At 43.2% G+C, this 17,487-nt stretch overlaps 1 protein-coding gene across 4 annotated transcripts in view; it reads left to right on the forward strand.

Annotated features, from left to right (window-relative positions):
* Nucleotides 1-17,487, forward strand: part of ASB9 (ankyrin repeat and SOCS box containing 9) — a 277,460-nt gene that overhangs the window by 31,067 nt on the left and 228,906 nt on the right. The window contains exon 7 of one of the 4 annotated variants that reach the window (XM_004317959.4): nucleotides 1,661-3,105. The exons of 1 other annotated variant lie outside the window; for it this stretch is intronic. In XM_004317959.4, the coding sequence (XP_004318007.2) occupies nucleotides 1,661-1,785 (125 nt within the window). In that variant the 3' untranslated portion in view covers nucleotides 1,786-3,105. Of the gene's footprint in view, nucleotides 1-1,660; nucleotides 3,109-17,487 lie in introns of those variants that run through there. 2 more of the 4 variants (XM_073799334.1, XM_073799336.1) reach the window with 2 other exon arrangements.

A 17,487-nucleotide genomic window follows, 5' to 3' on the forward strand; every position in this document is an offset into this window, starting at 1 on the left:
CTAGAGAAATGCAAATAAAAACAAAAATAAACAAATGGGACCAAATGAAACTTAAAAGCTTTTGCACAGCAACGGAAACCATAAACAAGACGAAAAGACAGCCCTCAGAATGGGAGAAAATATTTGCAAATGAAGCAACTGACAAAGGATTAATCTCCAAAATTTACAAGCAGCTCATGCAGCTCAATATCAAAAAAACAAACAGTCCAATCCAAAAATGGGCAGAAGACCTAAATAGACATTTCTCCAAAGAAGATATACAGATTGCCAACAAACACATGAAAGGATGCTCAACATCACTAATCATTAGAGAAATGCAAATCAAAACTACAATGAGGTATCACCTCACACCAGTCAGAATGGCCATCATCAAAAAATCTAGAAACAATAAATGCTGGAGAGGGTGTGGAGAAAAGGGAACCCTCTTGCACTGTTGGTGGGAATGTAAATTGATACAGCCGCTATGGAGAACAGTATGGAGGTTCCTTAAAAAACTAAAAATAGAACTACCATATGACCCAGCAATCCCACTACTGGGCATATACCCTGAGAAAACCATAATTCAAAAGGAGTCATGTACCACAGTGTTCACTGCGGCTCTATTTACAATAGCCAGGACATGGAAGCAACCTAAGTGTCCATCGACAGATGAATGGATAAAGAAGGTGTGGCACATATACACAATGGAATATTGCTCAGCCATAAAAAGAAACGAAATTGAGTTATTTGTAGTGAGGTGGATGGACCTAGAGTCTGTCATACAGAGTAACGTTAAGTCAGAAAAAGAAAAACAAATACCGTATGCTAACACCTATTTATGGAATCTAAAAAAAACAAGAAAAAATGGTTCTGAAGCACCTAGGGGCAGGACAGGAATAAAGATGCAGACCTAGATAATGGACTTGAGGATATGGGGAGGGGGAAGGGTAAGCTGGGACGAAGTGAGAGAGTGGCATGGACATATATACACTACCAAACGTAAGGTAGATAGCTAGTGGGAAGCAGCTGCATAGCACAGAGGGATCAGCTCGGTGCCTTGTGACCACCTAGAGGGGTGGGATAGGGAGGGTGGGAGGGAGACGCAAGAGGGAGGGGATATGGGGATATATGAATATGTATAGCTGATTCATTTTGTTATAAAGCAGAAACTAACACACCATTGTAAACTCCAATTAAACTCCAATAAAGATGTTAAAAACAAAAAAATATGACTTCAGGTAACATTAATGCTTCACTGATAGCTTCTTATATTTGAATATCTTAAAACTGCTAAATTATAAAAGTATTTGCATCCAGAAATATGACCTTATTTTTTTTAAAGGTAAAGACAAGAAAGGCATTAAACATGGATTTTCGTGTCATTGCTGGGATTTCCATACTTTTGTAATTCCAAAATTAGCTCCCATAAGCCTCCATTGGTGAGACTGAGCTTTGAAGGTCTTTGTTCTAAATCAAAACCTAGCAAACTCATTTCAGTGAGATACCAGAAAAGAGAGAACATGGCCTAAAAATGCCTCCTACAAAAAGCAGAACATGGTCTTAAGCTGCACCATATTATTTCCTTATAATAGTGTCATAGCTTGTATGCTTTCAACGAAGGAAGGGAAAAGTCTTAGATCAGTGAAACCCATGGGTGACTTGTCTTATCATCTTTCTCCAGGGCCCCCTTCTTTGATGCAGTTATGCCGCCTTAGAATTTGGAAGTGCTTTGGGATCAAGCAGCATCATAAGATCACCGGACTCAGCCTCCCTGAGGAGCTGAAATGGTTTCTCCTCCACATTTAAATGTGTCAAGGGAATGGCATCACAAACGACAGACAAACGTTATCGAGTGTTGAGGCCACTGGGATTTTAAAATAAAGTCAGGTTGATTAGAGTTTGGCTAGATTTTTTTTTCAAGGAGATTTTTATTTGTAAAGGAACATACTGAGTACTTTTGTGTTATTGGTTGGAGGGCATGAAAAATTCCACCACACCCCTCCGCCCCCCTGCCGCCTGGAAGAGGGTGGTTAAGATAACAACTATGGTGTTGATCGTGCCAAGCCCTGAGCTGGGAACGCTTTACGCTTCACCTAATTTAGCTCTCACAGCAACCCCACCAGGTGGGTCCTATGCTCTCCCCTTCTCCAGGTGAGACCCTGAGACTCAGGGAAGTCAGTTTGTCCCATTACCCCCAGTGAGGACAGGCAACCAGACGAACACCAACAGCATACCACTTGCTAGTTCAGTTAATTTCATTAGTTCACTTGTTCAGGACACATCATGCATCTTCTAGAACCGCGCTGTTCAGTGCAATAGCTACTAGCCCAGTGGTTCTCAACCAGGGGTGATTTTTCCCCTTAGGGGGTATTTGTCAATGTCTGAAGACTTTTATGATGGTCACAACTGAGGGCGAGGGTATGCCTGGCCAGTGGGTAGAGGCCAGGGGTGTTGCTAAGTACCCTACAGTGCACAAGACAGCCACCACAGCAAAGCATGATCCAGCCCAAAATGTCAATAGTGCCAAGGTTGAGAAACCCTACACTAGCCGTATGTGGCTATTTTAAAAATGTAAATTAATTAAAATTAGATACAATTAAAAATCCAGTTCCTCAGAGTCATTAGCCACATTTCAGACGTTTAATAACCACACATGGCCAGTGACTACTGTATTGGACAGCACAGATACGTATAGATCATCGCAGAAAGTTCTGTTGTTCCTTTGTTGCAGAAATTCCTATTCGACAGCACTGTTCAGATGCTCGACAAATGGATTTTAACTGCCTTTCAGTTTCTGGTTTATATGAGACCTGTGATATAATTTAGTAATGATGGCTGTAGTTTGTCTTCTCGCTGAGACATGAATTTGGTGCTCCGTTGGATCAAGAGAAAGTAAGAAAATGTTGTACCCACTGAAGGCAAATCGTTACCTGTAAGATGACATATGGCCTAGATGACCTGTAAGGATATTTCCTATGTAATTTTTTTGTGATTCTAAATTCAGTTTGCTATATGAAAAAGAAGACTCCAGAATTTTGTTCTAAAATGCCCAACTAGTTACCCAGAAGATGGCGCTGCTGGCACACAATCATTTAAGCAAAACAGTTCCTCCTCATAAATGACCCATTGTAAGATGGTTTACAACATAGGCTCTGGAAATTTCCATGCAGGGATGAAAACTTCGTAGTGGTAAATTCCATTGACACTGGGTTTTCTTCTCTTCCAGTGTGCTCAGAAATTCAAATGTGAATTTATATCACCTCCCTGCTTTTTTTTTTTTCTTTCTTGGTCTGATCATGTTTACATTTTTAACTGCTCAGAATTTAGACAGAAAACGAACACCAACAGCATACCACTTGCTAGTTCAGTTAATTTCATTAGTTCATTTGTTCAGGACATATTTAGTGAGTGCCAGGCACTATTCTAGGCACCAGGGTAGCCACAGTGAAGGAGATGTGGGCAAAGGTTCTGACTTTCTGGATCTCACACTCTAGTCGGGAGAATCATTTTTTTTTTAACTTTTTTTTTTTAATTTTGGCTGCACTGGGTCTCCGTTGAGATGCGCGGGCTTCTCATTGAGGTGGCTTCTCTTGCTGCGGTATGCAGGCTTCAGTAGTTGTGGCATACGAGCTCAGTAGTTGTGGCCCACAGGCTTAGTTGCTCCGCGGCATGTGGGATCTTCCCAGACCAGGGTTCGAACCCGTGTCCCCTGCATTGCAAGGCGGACTCTCAACCACTGCGCCACCAGAGAAGCCCCGGGAGAATCATTTGCTAAGGAGTAAGGAGCTTAGGCATTGTGCTATAGTTTTCTTTTTGAAAACACTAGGTTTGTTTTTGTTTGTTTTTTAAATAGCCTGGTTTCTCATAGAAAATGTATCGGACAGAATGTTGCTTATGTTAATCTACTCTTGGCCAAATTCTCTGAGTTTAACCCAGGACTGTACAAAAGTACTAGAACAGCATTTTTCTTCTCAGATCTTCCAGCCAGTTAACCAATTTGCACATCCATATAATAGATGGTCATCTGCACAAATGGGAAAAATACCACCACCACCTGCCTCATTGCAACTTAGGAAAATTTCAAATTACTTCACTTAGCAGTGCTCAGAAAGAAGATGCTGTTCAAATAGGAAGTCTATTTTTATGAGTCTAGATGTGGTTATATTTGTAAGTGATATACACCTTTGAACGCTTTATCATCACGACCTGGCACAGCCTCATAAATTCCATCATCAAAGCTGGTTCGGTGACATTTAATAGAACCCCACCTTTTTGAATGAGGGATGTAAATTTTTAGCATCGTGAAACCATCTTTTAAAAATGCTAATTACTTTGTCTGTTTTAAGAGTGCAAACTTCCCACACATTTCTTGTAGCCCAGTCTCATATTGGAAGTTTACCACATTCTCTTGGTTTTATCCAGTAGAAACACTGACCACTTGGTACAAGAAGAAGGCAAGAAGAGGCCAGCGTAGGATGATTGTTTTATTCTGCGTTTATATTGGGGCTAATTGACATGGTTTGATACTCCATGTTCCAGGCTGGAGTAGTTAATCATTAAGCAGTCACTCGGGCTCAGAAACAATGGAACGAGATGTGCTCTGCTGTCTGATCTGGGGCACGGGGTGGACATTTACAATGTGATGAAAGCCCAGCATTAGGGCTAGTTTAGAAGACCTGATCAGCAACAAAATCAGCTAAACAACAGCTCGCGTTTTGGAGGGCTTGCTAAGGGCTAGACCCCTCGCACCAGTGTTTTAGAAGCCTTACCTTCCAACCTTCACAACTCTGGTATCCCCATTTTACAGATGGGGGTGCACAGGGGGAAAGGAATTTGCAAAAAGTCACAGGTGGTGAAGGCAGATTTTTTTTTTTTTGCGGTACGCGGGCCTCTCACAGCTGCAGCCTCTCCCGTTGCGGAGTAACAGGCTCCGGACGCGCAGGCTCGGCGGCCATAGCTCACGGGCGCAGCCGCTCCGCGGCACGTGGGATCCTCGCGGACCCGGGCATGAACCCGCGCCCCCCGCATCAGCAGGCCGACTCTCAACCACTGCGCCACCAGGGAAGCCTGAAGCCAGACTTCAATGCAGAAGCCAGAGCTCTTACCCATTATACGCCCTGCCTTCTATTTTCTTCAGGAAATCCCAGAGCTCTGGTTCCTGGGTCCTAAAGCCCCTGCTTAGTTTCCCAGAAGGCCTTGGAAGTGGAGGCGGAGCCACGTCCTTAGGTCAAAGGTCTCGGCATGAGGTCAGGAGGCTGTGTCGGGTTTAGATCGAACATCACCCAACTCTTACCCCAGCCACGGGAACCAGCCTGGGAGCCCCCAGACTTGCTGCGTCTTGAAGCAGGTGGGTCAGCCTTGCCCTGCCAGTGATGCTGGCGAACAATGCCTTCCCGGGGGACCAAACCCCGCGTGGCAAAGGAAATTTTTTTCGAACTGAGAGTATTTGGTACTGATTTCGTCAGTGAAAAATCGTTATCTGGAATGGGCAGGGTGGAGGGGAAGCTGTCTGGGCTTTGAACAACATCGTCTGGCTGTGCATTTGCGAGTTCTGCATGTTTTTTTTCTCTCGCTGTATTAGTGTTCTATTGCCGCATAACAAAGTATCACAAACTTAGTGGCTTAAAGCAACATGAATTTATTATCTCATAGTTTCTGTAGGTCAGAGGTCCAGGCATGGCGTGACTGCATTCTCTGCTCAGGGACTCACAGGGCTGAAATCAAGGTACTGGCTAAGGCCACAGTTCTCATCCAGGGCTCAGGGGTCTTCCTCCAAGATGACTGGTTGTTGGTAGAATTCAGTATCTTGCACCTGTGGAACTCAGGTCCCTGTTTTCATGCCTGCTAGCTGTCAGCTGAGGACTGCTCTCAGCATCTAGAGACCACCCACAGTTCCCTGCCATGTGGTCCCCTCCGTAGGAAGTGCACAACATGGATTCTGGCTTTCTTCCAGGCCGTGGAGTGCATCTCCCTGCATTCCTATGCTGTGAGCAGCTGGAGGAAATTCTCTGCTTCTAAAGGGCCCACCTGATGAGGTCAGGCCTACCTGGATAATCTCCTGATTTGGGACCTTAATTACACGTGAAAAATCCCTTCAAATGAGCACCTAGATTAGTGTTTAATTTAATAACTAGCAGAAGGAGTGTGTACACCAGGGGCCCAGAATCTTGGGGGCCATTTCAGAATTCTGGCTACCATACCTACTAATGGCTAATAACCATCAATGTTGTGTCAATTTATCTGAGGTCCGATATATAATAACATGATAATGATTGTTTTTGTTATATAATCAAACATGTATATAGTGCTTACTCTATATCAGGCGTGGCTCTAAGAATTTCACAAGCATCAAGTCATTTAATACTTACAGTAATCCTGTGATATACATTTTACAGCTAAGGAGACAGCCACAGGGAGGTCAGGTAACTTCCCCCAGGTCATACAGGACTGTCAGGGACCACATAATTCCTTTAATCACATCAAGCCTAGATCAACAAGTTTGGCAATGATGAAGGAAGGGCTAGGTGGGGCCAAGAAGTGGGACTTCTCAGCCTTGCCTCCATTCCCTCTGGAGCCTGCTCACTAAGTACAAGGTCACTGGCATGCCTGCCTGTGGGTGAGTGCGGCTCTCCCTTGTACTGGCTGTCACGATGCTTCTATAAATCTCGGTATGTTGTGGACTGAATGTGTCCCACCAAAATTCATATGTTGAAATCCTAACCCCCAATGTGATGGTATTTGAGGTGATGTCTTTGGGAGGTGATTAGGTCATAAAGATGGGGCCCTCATGATTGGATTAGTGCCCTTATAATGGAGACCCCAGAGCATTCTATTGCCTCTTCCACCATGTGAGGACACAGTGAGAAGATGGCCATCTAAGAGCCAAAAGCTGGTCCTCACCAGACACCACATCTACTGCTGCCTTGATCTTAGACTTCCCAGCCTCCAGAAGTGTGAGGAATAAATACTTGTTGTTTAAGCCGCCCAGGCTATGGTGTTTTTGTGATGGCAGCTCGAATGGGACCAAGACAAGGAAGGACAGTTGCAACCAGGCAGATGTTTTACAGGAGACTTCACTACCGTTTATAGAAACCAGAAGGGAAACCAAGTAACATGCTTATAACACGCAGCTATGTTTGCTACTGGTCCACCTCCTGGCCCCTGGCCAACTTCCCTTGCATACTCTACTTTCCTGTCTGATTCCTTGGGGATGTCACAGGAAGTCTCTTCTATCAGATGGCCTGGCAGCCCCCAAATGCCAGAGGCACTCACCATCAGAGGCAGGATAAGGGGGACTTCTGTTGGATGTAACCTGGAGGCTTGTTTTGGTGAGTCGGGAACAGGAGCTTCCAGGCCTTCCTGTGTCTTTCTCTGGTCCCACCCTTCAGAGTGTGTGGGCTGAGGAGGTTGCGCTCCGGTTTGGCTTCCGCCACGGACTTGTCTTGACGAGGAATGCGGCAGGCATTCTTAGCACGCTCTCCTCAGTACAGAAAAGGGCCCAACCTTCACGCCGTATCCCCCATGATGTGCTGGAGGAGAACGTCCTCCTGTCTAATACACCCTACGAGACCTTTGGACTCCGTCAAGTGTATAAATTCTCACTGATTTGCCAAGATTGATTTTCTACCCTTTACTTCACAAAATCCACTGTGAGGCCGAAGCAAGTGAAATTGATTTCCGCTCACTCTCCTCCCCACCCAAGGTCTCTTTGCTCGCTCCAGGCGATATGAGATTTTTTTTCCAACTTTCTATGCTCTTTTGAAAAGCTTTTTCATTTTTAAAGTACAGTGAAATCAGGTGGTTCTCCAGGCCTCTGTGGGAATTTTAATGGGATGTTTTAAGTGTTTAAGCTTCATTGGCTTAGAAGATACCTCTGTTGGAAGATACTTCTGTTAGAAGATAAGTGCTGGATGCCTGAGTATTTACGTTGTAAACATTGGGCTAGGACCATGAAAACTGGGGGCGGTAGCATCCTGCTTTTTGATCAATTCACATGTTGTGTGTTTGACTTAAGAATGCACTTCCGAAAGCCTCAGGTGGAAATTTCTTCCTCTGAGTTGCATTGTACAGGCTCAAATGTAGTGGGTCTGCGTTTTACCCTTCTACATAGGATATAAGAAATGTCCCATTTCTTTTAATTCTCAAGTGAATTGGTTCCAAACCACTCTCATCCTGGCTGGAAATTCAGCATCAGTCATAATATGGACCCCACTGAAGGGTTAAGCAGAGATCTCAAGCATCTTATGGTACCCGGAACATGCAAGGAGGGCCTCCTGGTCTTAGGTCGAGGTGGGCGCTGATGATGTTTGTTGTCCAGTCCCACGTGGTTTCTTGGATACAGGAGGCTCTGTGGCAACCAGGTGACCTAACGCTCAGATGGCGGCTGGGAGCCCTGGTGCCTGAGAGCCGGCCTCCCTCGAGACACCCTGTAGCGATTCTCTCTCAACGCTGTGCCACTTCAGCAAGCTGTTGTGTGGGAAGAGGGCGTGAGCACACACTTCTGGCACCCACCCCCAGACCACAGTCCCCTTTCAGGCTCGGGGGAATTAATGTCTCCCCATGTTAACAGATTCCACCCTAGGTCTTCTGCCTTCAAGCTCTGGGAAAACTTAACATGATCCCCTCAGTGAGTTTCAGAAATGCAAGCCAGGAAAGTGGGCACTTAACACAAAAGGTGGCTGCCTTTAGGGAATCCCAGCCTCCAGTCCCGAATCATAAATGTTCGAGAGCCCAGGGAAGTCCAGGCTCAGGTAGTTTCTATTATTCCAATGAAACAGGAAGAGTGAGTAGGAGAAGGCGACTTTGTAGGTCAGAGGGTGGAAAAGATGTGAAGTGATTGTCTCCAAGAGTGGAAAAGTTAACTGTACCAGAGAACCATGGTAGGATAGTTGGGTATGCAGAGTACCCACCTGAGATCTGTCGTCATGATTGTGTTTCTCCTCCAGCCACACTCAGCGCTCAGGTGCAGCCCTGGCATGGGTGACCTGCTGGGAAAGGGGGACAAGGGAGTTAAGAGGAGTACACACACAATGTTCACTGCAGCTCTATTTACAATAGCCAGGATGTGGAAGCAACCTAAGTGTCCATCGACAGATGAATGGATAAAGAAGATGTGGCACATATACACGATGGAATATTACTCAGCCATAAAAAGAAACGAAATTGAGTTATTTATAGTGAGGTGGATGGACCTAGAGTCTGTCATACAGAGTGAAGTAAGTCAGAAAGAGAAAGACAAATACCGTATGCTGTTTCGATTCCACATATATGTGGAATCTAAAAAAAAAAAAATGGTTCTGAAGATCCTAGGGGCAGGACAGGAATAAAGATGCAGACGTAGAGAATGGACTTGAGGACACGGGGAGGGGGAAGGGTAAGCTGAGACAAAGTGAGAGAGTGGCATGGACATATATACACTACGAAATATAAAATAGCTAGTGGGAAGCAGCCGCATAGCACAGGGAGATCAGCTCGGTGCTTTGTGACCACCTAGAGGGGTGGGATAGGGAGGGTGGGAGGGAGACGCAAGAGGGAGGGAATATGGAGATATGTGTATACGTATAGCTGATTCACTTTGGTATACAGCAGCAACTAACCCAACATTGTAAAGCAATTATACTCCAATAAAGATGTTAAAAAAAAAAAAAGGAGTACACAGTGGTATGGTTGCTGTGTAAACTGGGCAAGGAGGGATAGGAGGACAGGGCTGGTAGACAGTAAAAAAGTGGTACGGCCAGTGGGTTGGAAGTCCCAGTGACCTCAGTGAGTCAAAGAGCTATTGGTATGTAGAGCAAGAGGGATTGATTGTTAGTGAGAGGCTGGAAATCGAGATTTTGGAGGTAGTTTGGTTATTGGAGATGACAGACCTATGAAAAAGTGAGCGCATTAAGTGGGTGGGTTAAGGAAAAGATCATTGGCACTGAAGGCTGCAAGGAACAGAGAAGTGAGGACACAGGGTGAGTTACCTTCTCCATGAGCGGGAAAATTGCCAAGAACAACGACAAGCATAAAAGATTCAGAGGGAGACAGAGAGCTAGGTCTAAAAGCCAGACATTTGTTGATGACCGTAGCAAGGAGGGGTGGGGGGTTGTATCCTCTGGCGATATTCCTTTAAAAGGAGTTAGAGGTTTGAGGGAGGAGGAATAGAAATGATCTAGAACAGAGGCTGGTAAAGAATGCTTAGCAGACCCAATCCATCTTGCCTCCTGTTTTTGTAAATAAAGTTTTATTGGAACAGAGTGACACCCATTCATTTACATATCCTCAATGTCTGCTTTGGCACTATGTCAAAGTTGAGTAGTTGTGACAGAGACCATAAGGCCTGCAAAGCCTAAATCACTTACTGTCAGGTCCTTCACAGAAAAAAGTTTGCCGACCCCTGAACTCGAATTAGCAGTGAAGAATATTAACCTCACAGTGAAAAGAAAGCACAATTAATATCACAATAACTTATCTTGCCATACACACGTCAAATCTTTCTGTTCCTTTCAGTTTGGGTCTGCTCTTGGTCACCAGATCAAACAGTTTGACTCAATAGATATTTTTTTTCCACAGTGAAATCAACCCATTGGATGGTTGAAATGACAGAACGACTGGCCACTTTAACTCTGCGCGTGGATATATATTTCCATGTAAGCCAGAGCCAGCGTAGGTGATTATAATGTATGAAATGTACTGAGGTAAATTTCATCAGGTTGCAAATCCAGATTGCCAATTACTCAAACATAAACCGCAGGCTATAGCACTACCCTGTGGCTTGTTAGGGTACTGAGCAAAGATGCTAGTGGATCTGACTGCCACAACCAATTTCCTGTTCTAGCTTACCTTGTTCCTTGCTATTAGTCTTAAGAATGGCAAACTGGCCTACATGGCTTTGCCCGGTGTAATGAGACAGGCAAACATAGCATTCCTAGAATAGTCGATCTGAGGTTTGCCAGGGGTCACTCACATTCCTTCTCTGGAAAGTTTGAATCAAGCAAAACAAAGACTCAGAGAATGGTCATCTGTGTCAAGTGAATGGTGGGGCACCGGACTAAATAAATATTCATGTGTGCCTTTTGTTAAGCTTCTTGAAATTATCTTTTTTATTCCTTCTCTTTGTGGAACCTGAAATCTATACGGCTTCTTCTTCCATGAGATGTTTGTCCTTTCACTTAAACTAGCTTGAGTAGATTCTATTCCTTAGAACCAAATGATTACTGAAACAGTCTTGAGTGCCAGATTCTTGGTCATAAGGGGGTCCATTGTCTTGTCTCTTTTAGGATTAAGATGTGTTCCCCAGGCCAGTCGTCCTTTGTACCCTTTGTCATAAGGAGAAAACAATATGGAGGGAGCAGCTCAAATGCAGATCAGTCTTTACCCTTGGGACGACGGTCAACAAACAGCACTAAGGCGAGTCAATAGGTACACTTTCTGTAACAGATACACTTTTCTCGTCTTACTAGGAAGGACTGACACTTGAATAGCAAGAGCCCCTGGGGTTATTTGCCACCCAAAGATAGCCTAGGGATACTTGCAGACAAAGCTAAGAGTGATCATTTGAGGTGCACATGGTTTCCTCAGAAGGTTTTTATTAACTAGAACATCACCTTGGTCGTTTTCCTCCCTACGTTTTCCAGAACTGACATTAACCGTGGTGTTTGTAGAAACGTATTTCAAATGTGGTTGCATCAGTTATGCTCCGAACCTGTCAAACTGCAGTGATGGAAAAAAGTTAAGAAAAAAAATTCCTCCAGAGCCCCTAGCTACTACTGGCAGTTACTGATGGAGACAGGCCCTGTTGTGCCCTTTGGCTTATTAATAAGTTCTTCTGATCCAATCACTTCCTATGTTAATTGGGTTTAGTGAAAATGTATTCTGCTGTTGGGGGATTTAGCAGCAGAAGAAAGGAAGAACAAAGCATGTGTACTAGTACCAGCTACTATGAAAACACTACCCCAGAGCTGTGGAAAGCTTTTGATCATTGAAAATCCTGATGTCTCAGATTCCAAGGCTCTACGCGGACTCTCTTTTCCACGCCTGATCAATGATGACTCCTTTCCCTCTGATGAATGAATAAGCAGCTCTCTGTCTTTAGTTCAATAAACGGTGGATGGAAGGCAGCCATTCTACTAGGCATCCCCCACCATGGTAGTGATGCCAAATTGGTTGTTCAATGAGGCTGGTAGATAGTTTCCTGATGCTGTGGGTTTCTGTGTCTCATGGGATTTCCACTCTAGGTCCGGATTGGAGACAGCTACCTTATTTTTATTTATTTGTTTATTTTTTAGCATCATGGATTTTATATTCCCTAAGTTTTTTATTTTTATTTAAAAAAATTTTATTGAAGTATAGCTGATTTACAATATTGTGTTAGTTTCAGGCGTACAGCAAAGTGAGTCAGTTATACATATGCATATGTCCACTCTTTTTTAGATTCTTTTCCCATATAGGTCAGTACAGAGTATTGAGTAGAGTTCCCTGTGCTCTACAGTAGGTCCTTATCAGTTATCTATTTTATATATAGTAGTGTGTATATGCCAATCCCAGTCTCCCAGTTTATCCCTCCCCTCTCCCCTCTGGTAACCATAAGCCTGTTTTCTACATCTGTGGAGACAGCTACTTTAGAAGGGAGAAAAACGTTCGTTTGATGTGAGACTTCCAACTCTAGCATGCTCGAAGAACTCATCCAAACAGATGACTTTCCCTGTAAACTTTCATCGTCTTAGGTTTGTCACAGTGAGCAAAGGTCTGTCTTTAAGTGGAGAGTCGTGGCATAATGAGCTTCTCTGAATAAGCTGGTTAGTCATGAAAAGAATGACTCAGGAATTAGTTAGGAAGCTTGTTTTCATCTGATGTGGACTAACAGGACAGTATTGGACGTTTGGCTGTGCTCAGTTTAGAGGAGCCTTTCAGCAAACGCTTTACCTGACCTAGTGGAGGCAACATAATGACAATAGCTTATTTTTTTATATATATTTTTTGCGGTACGCGGACCTCTCACTGTTGTGGCCTCTCCCGTTGCGGAGTACAGGCTGGCTCCGGACGCGCAGGCTCAGCAGACATGGCTCACGGGCCCAGCCGCCCTGCGACATGTGGGATCCTCCCGGACCGGGGCACGAACCCGCGTCCCCTGCATCGGCAGGCGGACTCCCAACCACTGCGCCACCAGGGAAGCTCATTATTTTTTTAAAAAAAATTTATTTGGTTGAAGTAGAGTAGATTTACAATGTTGTGTTAGTTTCTGCTGTACAGCAAAGTGATTCAGTTATACATATATACGCATTCTTTTTTATGTTCCTTTCCATTATGGTTTATCATAGGATATTGAATATAGTTCCCTGTGCTATAGAGTAAGACCTTGTTGTTTATCCATTCTCTATATAATAGTTTGCATGTGCTAACCCCAAACTCCCAATCCATCCGTCCCCCACGCCCTTCCCCTTTGGTAACCATTAGTTTGTTTTCTGTGTCTGTGAGCTTGTTTCTCTTTTGTAAATAAATTCATTTGTACTATTTTTTTAGATTCCACATATAAGTGATATCATATGGTATTTGTCTTTCTCTGTCTGACTTACTTCACTTAGTATGATAATCTGTAGGTTCATCCATGTTGCTGCAAATGGCATTATTTCATTCTTTTTTACGGTTGAGGAGTATTCCATTCTGTATATATATACAATGGAATATTGTAGATATGGTAGAGAAGATATGGTATATAGATATATCTTATTTTTTTAAAAATTATTTTATTTAATTTTATTTATTTATAATTTTTGGCTGCGTTGGGTCTTTGTTGCTGCGTGCGGGCTTTCTCTAGTTGCAGTGACCGGCGTCTACTCTTTATCACAGTGAGTGGGCTTCTCATTGCGGTGGCTTCTCTTGTTGCGGAGCACGGGCTTTAGGTGCGCGGGCTTCAGTTGTTGTGGCTCACAGGCTCTAGAGCGCAGGCTCAGTAGTTGTGGCGCACGGGCTTAGTTGCTTCATGGCGTGTGGGATCTTCCCGGACCAGGGCTTGCTTGAACCCGTGTCCCCTGCATTGGCAGGCGGATTCTTAACCACTGCGCCACCAGGGAAGTCCCCTTCAGTTCATTCTTTTATTCATCAAATAATAAATACAGTTGCTGTGTTATGGTTCAGAGATACTGCAGTAAAAAAAAAAAAAACATGGACCAGAAACCCTACCCTCATGGAGTTCCCCAGCGAGAGGACTGTAAAAATTAATACTAAAGGAACCGTCAATGAATATGTTAATGTGATAAACACAGTCAATAAGTAAAATATATAGTATGTCAGAGGACGCTAAGTGCCATGGAGACAGGAAAACCAGACAAGCAGGAGGGAGAGTCGTGGTCAGAATTACGCACTAATGGTGACAGTTCAACAGGGTTTGATTGCTGAAGAAGACACGTAGGAACTTCGGTGAAATGCTTACAAATCTGGAGTTTATTACAGGAGAAGAATAGCCACTAGAGAAAAGAGCATTCATAGGGATCTATCGTCCTCTGTCTGTAAGGGCTGTAGCACGATGCACTCTTGCTTTCTGATCAGGAGCCATAGATGTGTACATGGCACCCCTGGGAATCAGGGAACCCCAAACGGAGTCTTGGCTGGGGTTATTCATATTTTTCTGGTTCCCTATGCATATTTCTGCTGTGTAACCAGCTTTAACAACAGAGACTTCTGAGGGTCTCACCCTGACCAGACGCAGATCGTTAATCTGTCTATTGTCAATAAACAGTGCTGACAAGCTGGTACAAACCTTCCCAAAGTCCTCAAACCCATGGTCACACAGCAGCATGATTAATTAATAGGTTTTATGCCTTGGTCAGAGGTCAGTGCCATACAGATGCATTTCTTATTTCAAAAGAACAGCTTAGGCTAGTTATAGGCATGCTGCAATTAACTCCCATAGCACAGATTGCAATTCTTTTTTTTTAATTGAACTCTAGTTGATTTTATAGTATTGTGTTAGTTTCAGGTGTACAGCAAAGTGATTCAGATCTATCTATCTATCTATATGTCTATATCCATATATATATTCTTTTTCACATTCTTTTCCATCATAGGTTATTACAAAAGGGATAAATTAGGAGTTTAAGATTAACAGATACACACTACTATATATATAGTAGATAAAGACTGTATAGCACAGGGCACTATATAACTATATTCAATATCTTGTAATAACCTATAACAGACTGCAATTCTAAATATTAAGTCAGGGAGAGCTTAACTGAGAGTGTGACATTTAAGCCAAAATCTCCGGGTGGTGACAGAAGCAGCTATGTAGAAATCTGAAGGCAGCTCCCCGCACCGCCCCTGGCAGGGAGATCAGCAAATGCCAAGGCCCTGGGGCAGGATTGTATTCAGGGGGAACACAAGGGGGTCTCTGAGGTCAAGGCTGAATAAATGATGGGGAAAAACTTAGTAGATGATCTCAAAGAGGTAAGGAGCAGATACCAGGTGGAAATCTGAATCATGTTGCCTTTGAAACGTTTCTGGACTTTGCTTTGTTTTTCCCTTCATGTTGCAATGGACTCTGTCAGTCCATTAGAACAGGAATTCTTTTTTTTTTTTTAGAGTTTTTTGCTGTGAACCATTTTTAAAGTCTTTATTGAATTTGTTACAACATTGCTTCTGTTCTGTGTTTTGGTTTCTTGGCCCTGAGGCATGTGGGATTTTAGTTCCCTGACCAGGGATCGAAACCGCACTCCCTGCGTTGGAAGGCAAAGTCTTAACCACCGGACCACCAGGGAAGTCCCCAGAATAGGAATTCTTAACCTAGGAGTCTCTGGATATAATTCAAGAGACCTGTAAATTTGAATTTTAAAAAATCTATATTTTCATTAACCTCTAACTGAAGTTGAGCATTTCTTTCAATTAAGGATTCAGGCATATATGTATATGTATAACTGAATCACTTTGCTGTACACCTGAAACTAACACAACATTGTAAATCAACTATACTCTAATATAAAAGAAAATAAAATGTCAAGTAAAAGGTCAGCACTGAATGAAAAAAAAAAAAAATCAAACAAACCAGGCAACCAGAGTAGTATTTGCAGTACTTGTTAACACTGCTATCCATAGATCTCCCAGATGTTTTTGTATCACACTGTAGTTCTTGCAAATATTCTGAAATACCTTTTCTGTTCCTCACTTTTCTGAAATTCCTGTAGTTATTAACCTGCTGCTAGATTGCGCATGACCACGATCTTCCTGTCTGTTGATTATTTTCATAACTGGAGTTGAACTCAGAAAGTTCTAAGGGAGTAGATTTGAAAGTTGCTAAGAGAGCAGATCTCAGAAGTTCTCACCACAAGAAAAATTCTGTAACTATGTATGATGATGAGTGTTAACTAGATTTGTAGTGGTGATCATTTTGCAGTATATACAAATATGGAATCATTATGTTGTACACTGGAAACTAATATAAGGTTATATGTCAAGTACACCTCAATTAAACAAAAAAAAAAACCCAGCAGCACCACCACCAAAACAAAGCCAAACAAACAAACAGCTCGGGAGAATTCTGATGTCTTTGAGAGAAGATTATCTGCGCCTTGTAAAATGAGCTGTGGAAGTTTAATTCCATTTGTAACAATGTGCCTCTGTGGATTGACTTTTCAACACCGGTAACCATTAAAACAAACGAAAAGGATGTGTGTCATGTTGATTAGATATCCAAAAAGATGGGCCCCCAGCCTTATCAAAGACTACTCCACAGTCCAGTGTTTTCTTTTTTGGAAACCAAGCAACAATAGCCTTCACACGAAAACGTCTTCCAAAAAATCCTGTAACTTGCATGTATGTGCGGTAGTGTTACTGTATTTGTTGTTATTTAGGGCGATGACAGAGAAGCACTTGACTTACACGTCATAAATTGATTCATTTTCTTTATTTTGTAAGATTCACTGAGGTAGACTTTACGTATAATTGATAGAACTTTACTGGCTGCAAAAAATAAAAAATGAGCTCAGCAAGAACATTTGCTATTAGCTGTTCCAAACAGATATGCGAGGTCTCCAGGATAACAGCTGGTATCTTGAGAAGCTGAATTTTCCAGTGCCAGGTAAGGTTGATGAGGTATTATCTCCTGAATGGAATATATCATATAAGATTTGACAAGCTTGAATTAATACCTAATGTTCTCGAAAGGGGTGGGAAATGATTGGAGAGCAATCAGGGAGCGTTCCCAAAGAAGCCACAGACAACGTGAAGGCAGAAGAATCTGAAACTGCACCCCATGAGCAGGTCGCAAATGGACTGGCATTGGGCACATTATTGCTGAGGGTAAAATGAAAGCTTAAGGAGATGCGTGAACACAGCAGGGAACCTGCACCTCTGCTGATTTTCGCTTCTCAGGTAACCAGAGATTTGTTTATAGGGCTCGGCTATTCAGAAATGCTTTTGGCTGAAGCCTCCACTTAAAGAAAGAGAAAAGGGCTTCCCTGGTGGCGCAGTGGTTGAGAGTCCGCCTGCCGATGCGGGGGGCGCGGGTTCGTGCCGCGGTCCGGGAAGATCCAC

Source organism: Tursiops truncatus, chromosome X (genome assembly GCF_011762595.2).
Source record: "Tursiops truncatus isolate mTurTru1 chromosome X, mTurTru1.mat.Y, whole genome shotgun sequence".
In the NCBI taxonomy this organism is placed as follows: domain Eukaryota; kingdom Metazoa; phylum Chordata; class Mammalia; order Artiodactyla; family Delphinidae; genus Tursiops; species Tursiops truncatus.